At 39.8% G+C, this 21,161-nt stretch overlaps 1 protein-coding gene across 4 annotated transcripts in view; it reads right to left on the minus strand.

Annotated features, from left to right (window-relative positions):
• Window positions 1-383: 383 nt before the first annotated feature.
• Window positions 384-21,161, minus strand: part of CATSPERE (catsper channel auxiliary subunit epsilon) — a 198,323-nt gene continuing 177,545 nt past the window's right edge. For 3 of the 4 annotated variants that reach the window (XM_058701754.1, XM_058701752.1, XM_058701751.1), the window contains 4 exons: window positions 13,261-13,347; window positions 11,995-12,152; window positions 7,406-7,459; window positions 384-832 (listed from right to left, as the gene is read on the minus strand). In XM_058701754.1, the coding sequence (XP_058557737.1) occupies window positions 679-832; window positions 7,406-7,459; window positions 11,995-12,152; window positions 13,261-13,347 (453 nt within the window). In that variant the 3' untranslated portion in view covers window positions 384-678. Of the gene's footprint in view, window positions 833-7,405; window positions 7,460-11,994; window positions 12,153-12,177; window positions 13,023-13,260; window positions 13,348-21,161 lie in introns of those variants that run through there. The other variant, XM_058701753.1, reaches the window with a different exon arrangement.

Raw genomic sequence — 21,161 nt, forward strand, 5'->3', positions numbered from 1 at the left:
ATTGCTTTACACACACGCGCTTCCCACAAGTTCTGCTTCTGTAGTTGAACTCTGACTGCTAGAAATACTGATTGTTTGAAAGCTGTGGTGACCCTTGGGCAAATTAAGCAGCTTATGTTGAACATGAAAATCACACTTTAAAACTTAAAATTAAAACTTAGAGCATCCACTCCTTGTTTTCAATAAAATAAGTTGTACATTTCACGTGTGACTCTACTGCTAGAAAAACTTCTGGAATACGCTGAAGGCAGATCATTTAGGACACATTAAGCCTTTTGTGCATAAGTGAACTATAGCCATCTAAGGTTTCATATGAGCAGTTTCACGCAAAATAATATTTGACACGTTTATACACTTTCAAAAAATTTACTCACATTCTTAGGAAGGATGTTAACAGCCAAAGTTAGCTTCATTTTAATTTTTTAGAACACCATAGAAGAGCATATAGAGTACCTTAAGGTAAGTGCAAACACCTTAATGTTAATTTTGTAATATACAACGGATATGAGGATATTCGTCTTGGGGCAATTCAAAAACATTCTTCGGAGCTTGAATTTGATGATACATACTATGTGCTTTGCACGTCTTGGTCACACGCACACTTGCAATGTAAGTATATATACATACTCTCTCTACATAAATATATATACATCCCTACTGTACAAGCTTTGGTTCCTCCTAATTATTCTTTGGTGTTCTTTCATATTTGTTAAGTGTTTCGTAAATACATTGTTTATAGATCCTCATGTAATGGAAATAGCTCAAAACTAGAATACTGAAGAACAATAGCATCAGAACAAAGAGGAAAGCAGCAACCAGGTAGCCACTGGGACTGAAACAAGAACAGAAGAAAAACCAGTCCATTAGAAGTCATCATTCACTTTGGTTGTGAATTTATTTAGTCAGACAACGTTTGAATGGCTAGCTCCTATGCCACTGACAGCAAACAGAGATTAGTAAGACAGCCTGTCTACCCTCAGGACGTTTGCCTCTTAGTGTTCAAGGTGGACCAGGGAGGAAAACAGAGAGTGTGGTGAATGAGAGAAAGAAATATGAAATTCGCTGTGGTGGGGGTGGGGGGGTGGGAGGGCAGACATCCGGAAGGCCTTCCAGTGGTGGTGACCTTTGAAAAGAGTACTGGTGAGAATAGGATTAGGAGCGTTAGAATGGGCTCCCTGGATAAAAATGCCTGGCAGTGGGGGCAGGGGGAACACCTGGGCGTCTGACTCTTGACTTTGGCTTGGGTCATGATCTCAGGGTTGTGGGATGGAGCCTGGAGCCTGCTTGGGATTCTCTCTCTCTCTCTCTCTCTCTCTCTCCCTCTGCCCCTCCCCTGCTCATGCTGTCTCTCAAAATATAAAAATAAATTGGGGCGCCTGGGTGACTCAGTCCATTAAGTATCTGACTTTGGCTCAGGTCCATGAGTTCGAGCCCTGCGTCAGGCTCTGTGCTGTCAGTTCAGAGCCTGGAGCCTGCTTTGGATTCTGTGTCTCCCTCTCTCTCTGCCCCTCCCCTGCTCATTCTTGTTCGTTCTCTCTCTCTCTCTCTCTCTCTCTCTCTCTGCTACTTTCCTCTGGGTACCAGGCCTCTTCACCTGGGACTCTGCATGGGTGCCTCCCATCAGGGCGGACTTATTGCTTGAGCCAAACACTGTGCTCTTTTCTATTTGGTGTCCTGTTATCTGACTTCAGTTTTGGTTCCTTTTTAAGCCATAATTATTTATTTGCAGTGTTAAAGTTTCCCCAGGTCCCTCCTTACTCAGACCTTCCTGCTATATGGATACGAGCTTAATCTGACTCCAGTGAATGGTTTCCTTCTTGGAGGAAGTTAATTAACTGACTCAATAAATTACCTGATATGAGCCAGGTCCTGTGGTAGTACCTGGATAAACGATAAGTAATAATAGACATGGTCCCTATCCTTAGAGAGCTTACATTCAAGTGGGGACATAATCGTTAATCAGTGATGAGAAAATAAATAGAAAATTTTATTTGCGATAAGAACTAAGTAGGAGAGAGATACAACACAATGAAAGCTTACTATAGCAGGATTTAACCTGGTGATAGGGTCAAGAAATGCCTCTATTTTAGGGAAAATATAATTATCCTAAACTATGAAGAATTAAACGGAAACGTAGTTGGTAAAGTTAAGTAGGAAAGAGGTAAGGAAGAGTTGCCAGATGGAAGAAATCGCACCTGTGAAGTTCCTGTTTCGCGACAGAGTATGGAGAAAGTTGGGAACTGAAAGAAGGCCAGTGGGTCTAGAGCGGAGAAGATGGCGGGAGCACAATGCAAGATGAGATTGGCCAAGTAGGTGGGGGCCAGATCATGGTAGGTCTTGTAAGCCTTGTTGTGGAGTTACCATTTTAAGGGAAAAAAAACCTAAGGGTTTCAGGCTATAAAATTAGCATTTGAAAAGATCACTTTGGCCCCAGCGAAGGAAATGAACTAGAAGAAAATAGAACTGAATGAGGCAAGATGTGTTAGGTGTCTACTGCAGCTGTTCCCATCTGAGATCATGGTAGCTTGGATTGGAGAGGTGGCCATAGGCTTGGTGGGAAGCCGACTCATTAAAGGGCGGTTCAGGAGATTGAATGAATGAGAATCAGTGACTGGATGAGCTGGGGGAAATAGAGAAATGAACGTGAGCCCTAGGTTTTTTGGTTTTTCATTTTTGTTTTCTTGGTATTTTATTTACTTATTTATTTATTTTTTCTTTTTGACTTGTAGATGTTTGGCTTGTACAGTTCAATGTGCTATTTCCTGAGAGAAGGAACACAGGAATACAGGGTTGCTGTACTGTTCATCTCCTGAAGGCACCATTCATATTATAGCCCATGTGAATGGATTCTCTTGGAGCTGTGCAGAGACAACCTGCAGGGATGTATGCAATTACCCCAACAGATCGGTTTTAGAGTGGGACAAATAATGGGGTAAGGGAACGGGTGATAAGATCACGAGATCACTTTTGGACATGTCCAGTTTGACCAGTCTTTGAGACATCTAAAACAAGACGTTAAGTAGATGGTAGGATCTTTGGCCCTGGACAGGCCAGAGATGTGACTTGGGAGTCATGCGTATATAGATAGATGCTTACTGAAGCCCTGAGTATGGCTGAGCTTGCCAGAATGAGAAGCTCACGAGACCAGGGCTGAGCCCTGGGCAAAGTCAACATTTACTGGCTGGTGAAGGAGGTTGAGGCTCTCTTTACTTGAGAGAGACTGGCTATAGAAGTTTAGGAAAACCCATAGAGCAATACAGCAGTCAAAGGAAGAGTCAACACTGATGAAACAGGAAATAAGATGAGGGCTGGTAAATATCAGGTTCAGTGCAGGCCAGTTCCGGTTCAAGATGGTGACATAGGAGGCTCTTGAACTCACCTCCTTCCACCATCACACCCATGCCACAGCTATCTGAGGAACAGTTCTCTCCAAAAGAAATCCAGAAACTAGCTGAGCAACATCTACACATTGGGCGAATGAGAAAAAATCCACCCACATCGAAATACGTAGGAGTGACTAGAACACAATCTGACCATAAACCCCACACCCAGCACAGCAACACACAACCAGGAGCTTGTCCCTGAAGCCTGAAGGGTTTGGACCCAACATCTAGAGTCTCAATCTACAAGAGTTCCACCTGAGGGACAGGCCCCCCAAACACTTAGCTCTGAGAGCCAACCGGACTTGTATCTATGAGACCCACGAGCCAGTGCACAAAAGGGATCCTGAGCACTTGCAGGAGCTAAGCCCTCCTCAACCTTCAGCCCAGAGAGAGCAGACCGAAATGCCCATCTCCTCGTCTTTCTATCAAGAGGTCTATTTGCTTATCTTACAAGTTATGGTCTGGGGTTCAGGCTCCTGATTTAACGCACATCAAGGGACTGACTGAAATCCTTTCCAGACACTTGGGAGCATGGCAAGTGCCATCTTAACGTTCTCTCTGCTTCTCCTTCGACCACTGGTATCTCTCTGAAAGGAGCTTCTGCACATGACCGGTGGTCCAGCTTCTATGGCTGCCATGCAGGGGACACCCCCTTTATTGCCTGACTCTGGTGGTCAGGAGAACTTACATTCACTAGTCCTATAGAAGTGTGACAAACTCCATTTAGCTGGGATTAACCCAGGACTTGGCACAGAGGGAACAGACAGGAACACCCATCTCCCAGTCTTTTCCCTGAAAGAGGTCTATTTGCATACTTGAAAAGCCGCTGCCTATGTGTCCAGCTTCCAATCAGCTTGCATCCAGGTGCTGACTGAGGTCCTCTTCTTTTTTTTTTTTTTTTTTTTTAAATTTTTTTTTTTCAACGTTTTTAATTTATTTTTGGACAGAGAGAGACAGAGCATGAACGGGGGAGGGGCAGAGAGAGAGGGAGACACAGAATCGGAAACAGGCTCCAGGCTCCGAGCCATCAGCCCAGAGCCCGACGCGGGGCTCGAACTCACGGACCGCGAGATCGTGACCTGGCTGAAGTCGGACGCTCAACCGACTGCGCCACCCAGGCGCCCCTGAGGTCCTCTTCTTTGGGAGGCTGACAGGTCTTGGCACACCCTCAACTATTAGAAAACACTTAGAATTAAGAAGGCACCTTGGATAGGGGCACCTGGGTGGCTCAGTCAGTTAAGCGTCTGACTTGGGCTCAGGTCATGAGCTCACGATTGGTGGGTTTGGGCCCCGCATCGGGCTCTGTGCTGACAGCTCAGAGCCTGGAGCCTGCTTCGGATTCTCTCTCTCTCTCTCTCTCTCTCTCTCTCTCTGTCCCTTCCCCCACTCATGTTCTGTCTCTGTCTCAAAAATAAACATTACAAAAAATGTTTAAAGAAAGCATCTTGGACAGTCAAAGGTTTGAGAGACAACCAACAGTTAGGGCCAGACTGAACAATAAGGTTCATCTCCTCCCTGAGACCAATCCTACAAGACTATTGGAAAGAGGCTGTCTTCTCTAAGTCAGAAGTCAACGCAGTCAAAGGAAATGAAGAAACGGAAGAAATTTGTTCCAAACAAAAGAACAAGAGAAAACTCAAGAAACAGACCCTGGCTTAACCAGCTGAGCCACCCAGGCACCCCAAGGTTTTATCAATTTATTTAAATTAAAAACTTGGGGGTGATTAAAAGCCTACGAGGAGGATCTAGTTGAGAGGCAAAGTTTAATGTATAAAAGAGAGAAGAAATAATGGATTTGGAAGTTTCCTTAGAAAGTAAGAGGGTTCAAAGCACAAGAGGAAGGATTAAAGAGGAGGAATACAATTTCTTTAACTGTGACAGGATGGAAAAAGGAGAGAATGGATATAGGTGTTTGCAGATTTATATGTTTGGAATCAGGAATCAGGAGTGTTCCCGGGTGCTGGCTTCTAATTTCCCTGGAATGGTGGAGACAAGCTCATCTGATGGTTGTTAAGTAAAGATGGTCCAAGGAGGAAGCTAATTAGATAAGGTCCGAGGTCGTTATGGAGAATAGAGATGTTGGTTGGCCAGAGAAAGATAGGAAGATTCTCAGGTAGTGTTGGTGACCTACATGAAGTCGGAGATTAATCTGCCCTGTTGTGTCACTTTCTTTACCGACACTTGGCCGTTCAGATGTAATCACAGAGCGCTGTGGGGCGCTACTAGTGCTACTGAAGGAATAAAGTGTAAGAAGATACTAAATAAAAAAGGAGAAATTGAAAGTGGAAGTGGAGGTCCCAATGGGAACAATGAAGAGCTGTGGTGAGTATAGCTGAAGTAGCAAGCTGGAAGGTCAGAGAATGGGATGTCTGAGCGGATGCTTCGGGAAGCAGAGACATTCTGACAGTAATGCCAGTGTCCGCAGTGGGACTATGGTGGTGGGTGGTGGAAACACAGCAGAGGAAGAGGACACTCAGGATGAGGAAAGGCCTTGATGTTGGCAGGGTTAGCCGTGTGGGCACAGATGGTGGGGACTGATATGGAGGTGGAAACAGCATGGCAGGGCCAAGGTCATCAATGAGTGGAGAGGACTTTGGGGAGGATGCGGCAACACAGAGAAAGGACGGAGGTACAGCGGATGCCATGAGCCTCAAAGGGTGGGTGTTGAAAAAGATACGTTTTAGTTTTGTTTTAGAAGAACCGGGATAAATAATGATCCGACAGTGGTAATGGCACTGCGGGGCACCTGGGGGTCGTTGGGAAATAAACAGCCAGCACTCTTAGAGGGCTGAAGGTGAAGCAGTGTCCTGGGGGTGGGGGAGAGGGAGATAAGAGGGGGGAGCTCAGAGGATGGTTGAGGATTTAGGTGAGTTTGCTGGGTAAATGGTAGCAACTCCAAAGGACCCAGTGGAAAATCTGGGGAAGTGGTTGAGCACTGGGCCAAAAGGCAAGGCAGCACTAAATGTCTGCCTCCTACAGGCTGGTCTTCAGCCACTGTTTGCTCATGAAAAGGGCTTTCTCGCTAGGAAAATGTCCACCACCAGCTAACCCCTTCTCTCCTCTGCTGCCCCCCTTCAGGGCTCAGGTGTAACAGAGACTAAGCTGTGGTCACTAACCTACAGACTGTTCCCTAGGCTGCACCATATGCCCTGGCTGCTAAAATCCCAGCTACTAGGAGGTGAGCTGGGGCGACTGGGTGAAATCCTCCTTCACTGTCTTCTGTCCTCTCCAACTCACCAATGCCCCCTTCTGACGGTGGATACTTGGGTGGACGGATGTTATTAATATTCATCGAAATCAAACATACCAATCGAATCCTCATTAGGAAGGGAAGTCACCGCCAAACGCTATACATGTTTCCCAAAGTCACTTCAAAATAACACATGGCTCATCTCATTTGTAGGTTATTCACACTATTGATCTCCCGTTGGTACAAAACATCAAGGAGTCAGTAATGTTTGAAGTAGGGCCGTAAGTAACTTAATTGTTTGTCTTCCATTTTTGTTTAACATTTTATAAAAACCAGGCCCAGGACAGAGACGCAAAGTCATTTGTGACCCCAGGGTGAGCATGAAGACTCCTTACTCTGCCCTCCTGGGAAACTCAAGTTGGATCCAGGAAAATGCCTTCGCTACCTGTTTCCCGGATGCATAAGAATGATGGCCAGTGGTCGAGGGCGGACCTGGGGTCATTGGGGGCACAGCCAGTGTCTGCTCCCAGTCTCTACCACTGCAGCCTACAGTCTGGCCCTTACGTGGGGTTGAAAGACGCGTTGGATGGGAAGACAGCAGGCACTGGGGGATGGAACAAAAGGGGACCCCCAGCTGCAGTAACAATTCTCAGAAACTCCTTCCAACCGCATCCCTGGGATGATTGATACATACAATTTTAGGGTATCACATATAGGGCAGAAGTATTAGGGTCCCAGGGAAATGGGGGAGAGAGGTTTTTCCTTTTTTTAGCTGCCACCCTTGTCTTTTACAACTTCCCTCATTAAAATCTGATTAGGCCCCGGGCATTACCTGGGAATCATTCCGAAGGTCTCTATTGCAAAGATAGTTGTTAGGTTACAGAAACTGCAAATCAGAAAAATAATATTAAAGATGAAATTAAGTGCAATATATTAAGACTCCCTCCAAATCTTTACGGTAATGATCAAATCATGTATAATCCTAATCAAGGTGTCAATTTCTCGGTAATGGAGAGACTAGATGCATTTGCATAACAGCCATGATGATTTTTCCATACGTGTGACTTGGCCTGCTTGCTGTATAATTTCTCAGAGCTTGTCAGTGCGATTTCATGGTCCTCTTAACAGCTTTGCATCGTTTTGATGGTGGGTCCCGAGGCAACAGCAATAATAATAATAATAATGTTTTACTGAGCATTAGTACTTATTGAAAATGAATACTATCTGAGTGTTTCCTTTGTACCAGGCAGTGTACCAAATACCTTCCACGAATTATCTGCTGAATCCTCACAGGAATCCTTTCTTTTAGATGAAGAAACTGACGCTTAGATAGGTTAGGCTACTTGCAAAAGTTTACACAGCTGTAAGTAGCAGAGCCGAATTCAGGTTTTTCTGATCGAAGAGCCTGTGACGTTCACCTGATGTAGGTTGACTCTTTCAAGAAGCTAAGAATGTGAGGAACTAGACATATGGAACTGTGTTATTAACTTCTAAAGTTACTGAGTATCTCTCATAATGTAGCCTATTTCTTGGAAAGAGGTAGAGTAGAGCTAAGTCAACATTAATGATACAACTGCACCTATCTTCATGTGGGAGAAGAGAGAAGAAAGGAACTTAACTTGATTGAGCAAAATTAGGGATTTTTACCCAGGCCTTTCATTTGATTCTCAGAATACTATTAAGAGAGGAATTATAGACTCATTCGACAAATAAAGAAATAAGCTCAGAGACTAAGCAATTTGCTTAAGGAGGCATATCTATCAGTGGCAAAATTCGGTTTTGAGCCAAAGTAGATTCTAGCCTTCAAGGTCCGTCCATGTTGTAGCAAATGGCAAGATTTCCTTCTCTTTTTACAGCCGAATAATATTCCATTGTATTTATATACCACGTCTTCTTTATCCATTCATCCATTGATGGACACATACATCATTTCCATGTCTTGGCTACTGTAAATAATGTCACGATGATCAGGAGGGTGAATCTTTTCAAGTTAGCGTTTTCATTTTCTTTGGGTAAATACCCAGGAGAGGAACTGCTGGATCACATGGTAGTTCTATTTTTAGCTTTTTGAGGAAACTCCATAGTGTTTTCCATAGTGGCTACAGCAATTCACATGCCCACCAATAGTGCACAGGATTCCCTTTTTCCCACATCGTTGCCAACACTTGTTATCTCTTGTCTTTTTGAGAACAGTCATTTGAACAGGTGTGAGGTAATATCTTGTTGCTCTTTTGATTTGCATTTCCTTGATGATGAGTGATGTCGAGCACCTTTTCATATGCCCGTTGGCCATCTGTAGGTCTTGGAAAAATGTCTATTCAGATCTTCAGCCTAGTTTTTAAATGGATTGTTTGTTTTCGTATTGCGTTATATGAATTCTTTGTATATTTTGCAGATTAACCCCTTATTGGATGTGTGATTTCCACAGGTTGTCTTTTCATTTTGTTGATGGCTTCCTTTGCTGTGCAGAAGCTTTTTAGTTTGGTGTAGTCCCACTTGTTTCTTTTTGCTGTTTTTTTTTTTTGTTTGTTTTGTTTTTTGTTTTTTTTTTTGGTGTCAGATTCAAAAAATCATGGCCAGGACTGAAGTCAAGGAGCTTCCTACCTATGTTTTCTCCCAGTTTTATGGGATAAGGTCTTACATTCATGTCTTTAATCCATTTTGAGTTAATTTTTGTGTATGGTGTGAGATAGTGGTCTAATTTCATTCCTTTGAATGTGGCTGTCCAGTTTTCCCAACACCATTTATTGAAGAGACTGTCTTCCTCCCCACTGCATATTCTTGGCTCCTTTATAATAAATTAATTGACTATATATGTGTGGCTTTTTCTGTCCTCTCTATTCTGTCCATTGATGTATATGTCTGTTTTTATGCCAGGACCATACAGTTTTGATTACTATAGCTTTGTAGGATAGTTTGAAATCAGGAAGGGTGATGCCTCTCACTTTATTCTTTTTTTTGCAAGATGACTTTGGCTATTTGGGGTCTGTTGTCATTCCATTCCATATAAATTTTAGGATTGTCCTCATTCTGTGAAGAATGCTATTGGAATTTTGATAGGGATTGCATTGAATCTGTAGTTTGCTTTGGGTATTTTAACAATATTAATTATTCCAATCCATGAGCATGGAATATGTTTCCATTTATTGGTGCCTTCTACAATTTCTTTCATCATTGTCTTATAAAAATTTAGCCAAAGAGTTGAATGTCTAGGTCTTGCAACTCTTGGTTAAATTTATTCCTAGGAGGGGTGCCTGGGTGGCTCAGTTGTTTGAGCATCCGACTTTGGCTCAGGTCATGATCTCGCAGTTCGTGAGTTTAAGCCCTGTGTTGGGCTCTGTGCTGACAGCTCGGAGCCTGGAGCCTGCTTCGGAATCCATGACTGCCTGACTCTCTGCCCCTCCCCGACTCATGCTTGGTCTCTGTGTCTCAAAAAATAAATAAATGTTAAAAAATTTTTTTAAAAATTTATTCCTAGGTATTTTGTTCTTTTTGATGCAATTGTAAATGAGATTTTCTTAATTTCTCTGCCTGATAGTTCATTATTAGTATGTAGAAACATAACTGATTTTTATATATTCATTTTGTCTCCTGCCACATTACTGACTTTGTTCATTAGTTCTAACAGGTTTTTTTTTTTGGGTGGAGTCTTTAGGGTTTTCCAAATATAATATCATGTCAACTGCAAATAGTGAACATTTTGCTTCTTCCTTTCTGATTTGTATGCCTTTTATTTCTTTTTCTTGCCTAATTGCTCTGGATAGCACTTCCAATTCTATGTGGAACAAAACTAAAAGTGGGCATCTTTGTCTCTCATCTTTGTTCTTGATCTTAGGGGAAAGGCTTTCAGCTTCTCAGCATTCAGTATGATGCTAACCATGGACTTGTCATATATGGCCTTTATTATGTTGAAGTATGTTCCTTCTCCACTTTGTTGAGAGTTTTTTTTTTTAAATAATAAATTAATGTTGGATTTTGTCAAATGCTTTTCTGCATCTAGTGAGATCATCATATGGTTTTTATCCTTCATTTTATTAATGTGTATCACACTGATTAATTTGCAGATATCAAATCATCCTTGTATCCCTGGGATAAATCCACTCGATCATAGTATATGGTCCTTTTTAAATGTATTGTTGAATTTGGTTTGGTAATATTTCCTTGAGGATTTTTGTATCTATGTTCATCAAGGATAATGACCTATAATTTTCTTTTCTCGTGGTATCTTTGTCTGGTTTTGGTACTAGTAATGTTGGCCTCATAAAAATGGGTTTAGAAACATTCTTTTCTCTTGCATTTTTCAGAAGAGTTTGAGGAGGTTAGATATTATTCTTTAAATGTTTGGTAGAATTTACCAGTGAAGCCATCTGGTCTTGGACTTTTGTTGAGAGTTTTTTTTTCTTACTGATTCACTCTCCTTACTAGTAGTCAGTCTAATCAAATTTTCCTTTTTTTTTTTTTTATTTGAGAGAGAGAGAGAGGAGGAGGAGAGGTGCAAAGGGAGAGAGAGAGAGAATCCCAAACAGGTCCCATGCTCAGCGCAGAGTGAGACACAGGGCCTGATAACACCACCCTGGGATCATGACCTGAGCTGGACTTAAACAGATACTCAACCGACTGAGCCACCCAGGTGCCCCTGATTTTCCATTTTCTTCATGATTCAGTCTTGGTAGACTGTATGTTTCTAAGAGTTTACCCATTTCTTACAGGTTGTCTAACTTGTTGGCATATAATTGCTTATAGTAGTTCTTATGATCCTATGTATTCCTTTGGTATCAGTTGTAACTCCTCTTTCATTTCCAATTTTATTTGAGTCCTCTCTCTTTTTTCCTATTGAATCTAGCAAAAATTTTGTCTATTTTGTTTACCTTTTCAAAAACCAACTCTTCGTTTCTACTGTCTTTTTAGTCTCTATTTCCGCTCTGATCTTTGTTATTTCCTTCCATTTACTAACTCTGGGCCTTCCTCTTTTTCTAGTTCTACGAAGTGTAAAGTTAAGTTGTTTATTTGAGATTTTTCTTCCTTCTTGAGGTAGAGGATTTCCTTCCTTTTTATGGCTGAGTAATACTCCATTCTATACTTATATATACCACATTTTCTTTATCATTCACTCATTAATGGGCACTTAGTCTCCCTCCACGCCTTGGCTATTATAAATAATGCTGTCATGAACATGGGGGTGCATATATCTTTTTGGGTTAGTGTTTCATGAAACTCTTCTAGTAATGGTGACCCCAGATCCTATGACATTTTTATTTTTCCTACTAGGCATTTTCTTCCCTCTTGCCTTATATGATGTTGTCATGTTTTAGTGTAACTCATTTATTGGACTTTGTAGAGTGGAGTAGAAATTTTATTCAATCCCATGATTATCCCTTTAAATAAATGCTAAAACTATTATAATAAAATATTTATATTCACCTATAGTTTGGATCCAGGATCTTCACACGAAACACATACATTCCAGAATGGTCTACGGGCCAAACTAAATGGTTATAGTTAGACTTGTTGATAATCTCATACGGTTGATTCAAGTCTCCCGGTTTTCCAATAGCATAAGAAAAACAGTGTTTATAGTTCTGAACAGGAAATAAAGACAAAAACCTTAGGGTCGTTTTCTAGGGGAAGAGGTGTTGCAGAGTATAGGAGAGAGGAGAAAGTATGTGATAGCTAGAGGGGAGAAGGGAATGATCTGGAGAAATACACTTATGTTTGTTGGGCAGTATTAAGGGATGGTTTTAATCATGAAATTAAAGTGAAACCAGTCAGCATGGGTATGTTTTCCTCCAACCACCAGTCAGATGTCAAGGTGGACAGTTGGATTTAATGAAGGTTGTGATTTAGCCACACAAGTCTGAAGAAGTGTGAGGAAGGAGGGAATTCAGGGTACATATCAACAGAGTGATAGAATTATTGACCATGGAATTTAAGCTGAATAAAGAGCAAGAGAACCTGGGGGTGGGGTGAGGGTGGTGGGGGTCACTGGATTGAAGGTCATTTTGAGGTTGAAGGATTGTCCAAAGGATTGTCACAGTCAAGGTTCTAGGGTTATGTTGCTGGAAGGGTTGGGAGTGGTAGATGGAAAGTGGAATGCTTAGAGCTGGGAATATAGAGGATAATACCCATTTTTTGTATATATATCTCTGTATTGACATGCACAGATTCTGATATAGAAGTAAAGTAACATTCCTGTTGTAGGACTTACATTTTACAGGCTCAGGTACTGTATAGGTCCCTTTTATTCATGAGATATGATTTGATTTTCCATATAACATAAATTAACTTCAATTCAAGAAAGTTCGATTGAAAAAATGGAAAATATTATAGTATGGGACTGATAGTTGGCATTCAGAAGTGGTCTTTTCGTTGTACAAAAATTGAAACTTCAGGTGTTCTTTAGAAAGACTTACTCTCAATGCTTCAACGTGTTTGTCAGGTATTTAATAAATCTGCAAACACAGGTTTCAGCAGAAAAAAGTTGAAATTGTTGGTAACACAGGAACAATGGAAGATCAAACAGGAATAAGATGAAGCACTTTTGAAATCATAATACTAATGCAATAGAAAAATTGGATGTGAGTTGCAGAAACAAATTTAAATCCAGAATGTTTCCATCAAGCTTTTGTTAATGCTGAAATGCCAATTTAGTTATTACAAATAAAGTTTTCTGGGTAATAATTTCCTTACCTCAGGTCCCCAGACTTCTTCTAATGGGAGGTGCTTGTTAAGCTTAATCATTGACTTCCATGTCTGGGCTTCATTTAAACAACCACTCTGTCAAATAATTGTACATATAGGAAGTTAAGAGACAAACAAATGAGTAAAGGAAAAAAAGAGAGAGAGAGAGAGAAACCAAGAAATCTACTTTTAACTGTGGAGAACACAGTGATGGTCACCAGAATGGAGGTGGGTGGGGGAGATAGATGAAACAGGTCATGGGAATGAAGGAGTGTTCTTGTGATGACCAGGATGGAACTGTTGAGTCACTATATTGTGCACCTGAAGCAAATATAATGCCGTAGGTCGACTCTACTGGAATTAAAATAAAAAACCTAATAAAAAATTGCGCACACACTTATGTTTTGTATATATACACATGTTTTGTATATAAATTCATTCCTAATATTTAATATATTTAATGTCATTGAAAAATGTATATTTATTTATTTTTTCATTCCTTAAACGTTTGCTGATATAAAGGGGAACAATTGACAGTTGTATATTGACCTTGTAGAAAAGGGAAACTCACTTATTTTAAGTGTTTCACATGAAAAGTAATGTTATCGGTGAATATGACCATCTTATTTCTTCCTTTCCAATTCTCATGCTTTTAATTAATTTGCATTGTATCATTTGCCTTGTTACAGAGATCGGAAACAATGTTGTATAGAAGTGGTGATGACTGACACCCTCATTTCACTCCTGGCTCCAGAAAGAAGGCTTTCAAATTTTCACCACTAAGTAAGAAGTTTCTATAATTTTTTTTTGTAGTTACATTTTATTAAGTTAAAGAAGTTACCATATACTTATAATTTTCTACGATTTATTTTGGTGCTATTCTTTATTTTTTTTAAGTAGGCTCCACTCCCAATGTGGAGCTTAAACTCATGACCCTGAGAATTCCAAGGTGTATTTTTAAAATAATGTTACATATGAATAATTTTTTAACCTAAGGGCTTTTCAACTATTATAATAATCCATGCTTATTCTTCTTTATTCTGTTAATATAGTGGCTCTCTTTGATTTTCAAATGATATTCCAACTCTTCATTTATAAAATAAACAAAACTTGTCGGGATGCGTGATTTAAAAAGAAATTTTTTTTAATGTTTTTATTTTTGAGAGAGAGAGAGAGCACGAGCATGAGCGGGAGAGGGGCAGAGAGAGAGGAAGACACAGGATCCAAAGTAGTCTCCAGGCTCTGAGCTGTCAGCACAGAGCCCAACGCGGGGCTCAAACTCACAAACTGTGAGATCATGACCTGAGCTGAAATCGGATGCTTAACTGACTGAGCCACCCAGGCGTCCCTTTTTCTTTCTTTCTTTCTAAAAAAAAAAAAAATTTTTTTTTGGGAGGGGGGGATGTATGATTTTTAAATATATTGCTGAGTTTGATTTGCCAGTGTTTTGGTTAGGTGCCTTGTATCTGTGGTCATGGGTGAGATTGGCTCATAATTTCCTTTTCTTTTAAGGTCCTCGGCGGGTCGTCCTGCATTCATAAAATGAGTTGGGAAGTGCTCTTCTCACTTGAATACTCTGGAGTTTTTAGAAAGCTGAAGGGAAAAATTCCTTAAATATTTGGTGGACTTCATCAGGAAAGCCATCTGGGATTATAGATGTCTGTTTATTGCTTAGAATCCAAGAAACTTTGGTAAATTGTGTTTTTCAAGGCGTTTGTCTATTTTATCCAATTCTTCATTGTCAAATTTGTTAATATAAATTTGTTTATAGTAACCTCTATCATTTGGGCTTAAAGTGGTGATATTCTAATTTTGTCTCTCTCTCTCTCTCTCTTTTTTCATTTTTCAACTGGAAAACTTTTATAAAGAGATGTTTCCCCTTATCTACTATTTGGTTACCCATTGGGATGGCTCATTTGCAGAAGGTAGTAGAAATATTTGTGTCCTTGTCTTTATTTGCCAGTGTTTAAAACAAGGAGTTGGTTTTCTATCATTCTCCAAAGGTATCTTTTTGAAAAAACCATTTTAACTCATAAGTTTAATGCATTTAATGGGTCTTGGCAATATTGCGGTAATTACCCTTAATGAAGCTCTGATCGTCCCTTCTCCAGCCAGTGGGAACCTCTTTCATGTGCACTTCTGATTACTTTTGACATGACCCTAGGAGTCTTTGATACTTCCTTGCTAACGGGTATATCAAACTCTCCCAAACCCATCACGTACATTTCCTCCTCCAGGCTTGGAATCAGCTATTTAAGAATTTCCAGTTCTTTTTAGTGGGAGATAATATTTCAAGATAACCACCTGGGTACCGAGGATACTTCTACTGATTGGTTATGCTTCTAGGGATTTTACTGGACAGCCTAGGAAAAATTTCTCTCTCTATGAACAATACATTTCTATCCAGATCACGTGAGTTTCTAATACCTCACGAGTTTACATGGAGTCCTATTCAAATTCAGGATTTTTTGTCTAACTTCTTCTATTTTACATACGTGTCTCCTTGCTTTTATACCAAAACACTTGATGAAGAATGATAGTGTTAGAATATCTCACGTTACATACCTCACAACATCAGAATAACTAATACAAATATTGCCACCGCTATTGTGATTACTGAAAACAGTTATATTTTCCCTCTGACGTATGATCTTAACATTCTCCTAGCATATTTTATAACTGTATTATACCTATATTGTCAGAAAATACATCCATTATATACTATTCTCTTTCCCTTTTAACCCTCGCTTGGCTTCAGCTTTATAAGTAACTCTATATTATGCTTTCCTCTAGTTCTTATGTTGCTACCTCTTTAGTATTAATTGTCATTGTTTGAAGGTTATTATTTAATAAGTTACTCAGGAAGGACTCATGGGAACAATATCGTATGATTTTTTTACATGTTAATAGCAGTTTGTGCCTTTTCTAGAGTCATTGGTTTTGCTGAATATAAAATCCTTGGCTCAGTATTTATTTTCATTTAGTATCTTAAATATTTTACTCCATTTTTTCCTGGCATAAAGCATTGCTATAAAAATGTTAATTTTATTTTATTTTCCTTATATGTAAATTGCTTGCTTTTTTGCCTACATGGTCACTTGGGTTGGCTGTTCTGATATCTGTATCTTAGATATAGATATATATATATGTATATATATTTTAGTGTTTGTTTATTTTTGAGAGAGAGAGAGAGAAAGAGAGGCAGAGAGAGAGTGGGACACAGAATCTGAAGCAGGCTCCAGGCTCTGAGCTGTCAGCACAGAGCCCGGTGTAGGGCTAGAACCCATGAACTGCGAGATCATGAACCAAGTCAAAGTCAGATGCCCAACTGACCGAGTCACCCAGGTGCCCCTGTTCTGATATTCTTGAGTATATGCTATGCTCTTTCCATATGAAGCTTCAAGTCTTTTTTCTTGGCCAAGGGTGGGAGAGATGTTTTCTTGAATGATTAGCATTGGTTTTGTTCCTTTGTTCTGGTTTTCTTTTTCACGGATTTCTTTTAGGTCTTTGCTTATCTTCAGTATTTGTCACTTTGTCTGAAATCCTTTTTATCCCATTGTTCATTTCTTTTTACTTTAAAATTTTTCCCGTTAATTTCACCTGTGTCTTTTAAAGCATTACCTGTTGTTTACTTTCATTTTTAAAGGCTATTTTCATTGCATATGAAATTTTAGATTTGGAATTTATTTTCTTTCAGCAATTTAAAGATATTTTTACTCAAAGTTTTCTGGTTTGCATTATCTCTATAGAGAAATCAACTTGAAGACTTATAGCTACTCTTTTTTTTTTTTTTTTTTTTTTTTTTTTGCTTTGGCTGCTTTTGAGGTTCTTTTTGTTTTTGATTTCAGAAATTTACCATAGTGTTTCAGGATACAGATTACTTTTTTCTGTGCCTCGATGTCTTTTGCAAGTTTGGGAAAATTTTGCTTCTGCCCAACTCTCTCTCTTCTCTCTTTTTAGGATTCCACTCCTTAGATGTAGACAGTGAGTCTCCATTATGTTCTTGTCTATATTTTCAATCAGCTTATCTCCCTGTGCATAATTCTGGGCATTTCCTTCTGACGCCTCTTCCAGTTGACTCTGTTCTCAGTCATCACTCCTAATAGTCAAATTCTTCATTCCAGTTAGTGCAGTTTTGATTTTTTTTTTTTTTCCAGAAGTGATCGGCAGCTCAGAGGCATGGATAAGGCAGAATGATTGGTGTTTAAAGTTGCCATGTGGGGCATTGGAACAACCCGGGGAGGCGACTTGCAGGTATTGGCAAGATGGAGGCTGGAGGACTAAACCATGGAGCTCAAGTTAGGCAGGAAAAGAGGAAATATGGGGGTGGCAGAGAGGGAGAGAGCAGAGGGCTCAATATGGTGGATGTCTAGACTGCGAGAGGAAAAGTAAGAGGCAGAGGAGCAGTGGGGATAACAACCACAGGGCTAGAAAATTGGGGGTTGAGGTCAGAGACCGGAGTGTTTGCATTTAAAGGTTTTTTTAAATATGAAATTTATTGTCAAATTGGTTTCCATACCACACCCAGTGCTCATCCCAACAGGTGCCCTCCTCAATACCCATCACCGACCCTCCTTTCCCTCCCACCCCCCATCAACCCTCAATTTGTTCTAGGTTTTTAAGAGTCTCTTACGGTTTGGCTTCCTCCTTCTCTAACCTTTTTTTCTTCCTTCCCCTCCCCCATGGTCTTCTGTTACATTTCTCAGGATCCACGTAAGCGTGAAAACATATGGTATCTGTCTTTCTCTGTATGACTTATTTCACTTAGCATAACACTCTCCAGTTCCATCCACGTTGCTACAAAAAGCCATGTTTCATTCTTTCTCATTGCTACATAGTATTCCATTGTGTATATAAACCACAATTTCTTTAGCCATTCGTCAGTTGATGGACATTTAGGCTCTTTCCATAATTTGGCTATTGTTGAGAGTGCTGCTATAAACATTGGGGTACAAGTGCCCCTATGCATCAGTACTCCTGTATCCCTTGGGTAAATTCCTAGCAGTGCTATTGCTGGGTCATAGGGTAGGTCTATTTTTAATTTTCTGAGGAACCTCCACACTGTTTTCCAGAGTGGCTGCACCAATTTGCATTCCCACCAACAGTGCAAGAGGGTTCCCGTTTCTCCACATCCTCGCCAGCATCTATAGTCTCCTGGTTTGTTCATTTTAGCCACTCTGACTGGAGTGAGGTGGTATCTGAGTGTGGTTTTGATTTGTGTTTCCCTGATGAGGAGCGACGTTGAGCATCTTTTCATGTGCTGGTTGGCCATCTGGATGTCTTCTTTAGAGAAGTGTCTACTCATGTTTTCTGCCCATTTTTTCACTGGGTTATTTGTTTTTCAGGCGTGGAGTTTGGTGAGCTCTTTATAGATTTTTGGATTAACTAGCCCTTTGTCCGATATGTCATTTGCAAATATCTTTTCCCATTCCGTTGGTTGCCTTTTAGTTTTTTTGATTGTTTCCTTTGCTGTGCAGAAGATTTTTATCTTCATGAGGTCCCAATAGTTCATTTTTGCTTTTAATTCCCTTGCCTTTGGGGATGTGTCAAGTAAGAAATTGCTGTGGCTGAGGTCAGAGAGGTTGTTTTCCTGCTTTCTCCTTTAGGGTTTTGATGGTTTCGTGTCTCACATTCAGGTCCTTTATCCATTTTGAGTTTATTTTTGTGAATGGTGTAAGAAAGTGGTCTAGTTTCAACCTTCTGCATGATGCCGTCCAGTTCTCCCAGCACCATTGGTTAAAGAGACCGTATTTTTTCCATTGGATATTCTTTCCTGCTTTGTCAAAGATTAGTTGGCCATTCTTTTGTGGTTCCTAGTTCTGGGGTTTCTATTCTATTCCATTGGTTTATGTGTCTGTTTTTGTGCCAATACCATGCTGTCTTGATTACAGCTTTGTAGTAGAGGCTAAAGTCTGGGATTGTGATGCCTCCTGCTTTGGTCTTCTTCAAAATTACTTTGGCTATTCGGGGCCTTTTGTGGTTCCATACAAATTTTAGGATTGCTTGTTCTAGCTTCGAGAAGAATGCTGGTGCAATTTTGATTGGGATTGCATTGAATGTGTAGATAGCTTTGGGTAGTATTGACATTTTAACAATATTTATTTTTCCAATCCATGAGCATGGAATGTTTCCCATTTCTGTGTATCTTCTTCAATTTCCTTCATAAGCTTTCTATAGTTTTCAGCATACAGATCTTTTACATCTTTGGTTAGATTTATTCCTAGGTTTTTTATGCTTCTTGGTGCAATTGTGAATGGGATCAGTTTCTTTATTTGTCTTTCTGTTGCTTCATTATTAGTGTATAAGAATGCAACTGATTTCTGTACATTGATTTTGTATCCTGCAACTTTGCTGAATTCATGTATCAGTTCTAGCAGACTTTTGGTGGAGTCTATTGGATTTTCCACGTATGATATCATGTCATCTGCAAAAAGCGAAAGCTTGACTTCATCTTTGCCAATTTTGATGCCTTTGATTTCCTTTTGTTGTCTGATTGCTGATGCTAGAACTTCCAACACTATGTTAAACAACAGCGGTGAGAGTGGGCATCCCTGTCGTGTTCCTGATCTCAGGGGGAAAGCTCTCAGTTTTTCCCCATTGAGAATGATATTAGCTGTGGGCTTTTCATAAATGGCTTTTATGATGTTTAAGTATGTTTTTTGTATCCCGACTTTCTCAAGGGTTTTTATTAAGAAAGGATGCTGAATTTTGTCAAATGCTTTTTCTGCATCGATTGACAGGATCATATGGTTCTTATTTTTTCTTTTATTAATGTGATGTATCACATTGATTGATTTGCAAATGTTGAGTCAGCCCTGCATCCCAGGAATGAATCCCACTTGATCATGGTGAATAATTCTTTTTATATGCTGTTGAATTCGATTTGCTAGTATCTTATTGAGAATTTTTGCATCCATATTCATCAGGGATATTGGCCTGTAGTTCTCTTTTCTTGCTAGGTCTCTGTCTGGTTTAGGAATCAAAGTAATGCTGGCTTCATAGAATGAGTCTGGAAGTTTTCCTTCCTTTTCTATTTTTTGGAACAGCTTGAGAAGGATAGGTATTATCTCTGCTTTAAATGTCTGGTAGAATTCCCCTGGGAAGCCATCTGGTCCTGGACTCTTACTTGTTGGGAGATTTTTGATAACTGATTCAATTTCTTCGCTGGTTATTCAAGCTTTCTATTTCTTCCTGTTTGAGTTTTGGAAGTGTGTGGGTGTTTAGGAATTTGTCCATTTCTTTCAGGTTGTCCAGTTTGTTGGCATATAATTTTTCATAGTATTCCCTGATAATTGCTTGTATTTTGAGGGATTGGTTGTAATAATTCCATTTTCATTCATGATTTTATCTATTTGGGTCATCTCCCTTTTCTTTTTGAGAAGCCTGGCTAGAGGTTTATCAATTTTGTTTATTTTTTCAAAAAACCAACTCTTGGTTTCATTGATCTGTTCTACAGTTTTTTTTTTAGATTCTATATTGTTTATTTCTGCTCTGATTTTTATTATTTCTCTTCTTCTGCTGGGTTTGGGTATCTTTGCTGTTCTGCTTCTATTTCCTTTAGGTGTGCTGTTATATTTTGTATTTGGGATTTTTCTTGTTTCTTGAGATAGGCCTGGCTTGCAAGGTATTTTCCTCTCAGGACTGTCTTCGCTGCATCCCAAAGCTTTTGGATTGTTGTCTTTTCATTTTCATTTGTTGCTATATATTTTCAAATTTCTTCTCTAATTGCCTGGTTGACCCATTCATGCTTTAGTAGGGTGTTCTCTAACCTCCATGCTTTTGGAGGTTTTCCAGACTTTTTCCTGTGGTTGATTTCAAGCTTCATAGCATTGTGGTCTGAAATATGCATGGTATAATTTCAATTCTTGTAAACTTATGAAGGGCTGTTTTGTGACCCAGTATGTGATCTA

This window comes from Neofelis nebulosa, chromosome 15, assembly GCF_028018385.1.
Source record: "Neofelis nebulosa isolate mNeoNeb1 chromosome 15, mNeoNeb1.pri, whole genome shotgun sequence".
NCBI lineage: Eukaryota > Metazoa > Chordata > Mammalia > Carnivora > Felidae > Neofelis > Neofelis nebulosa.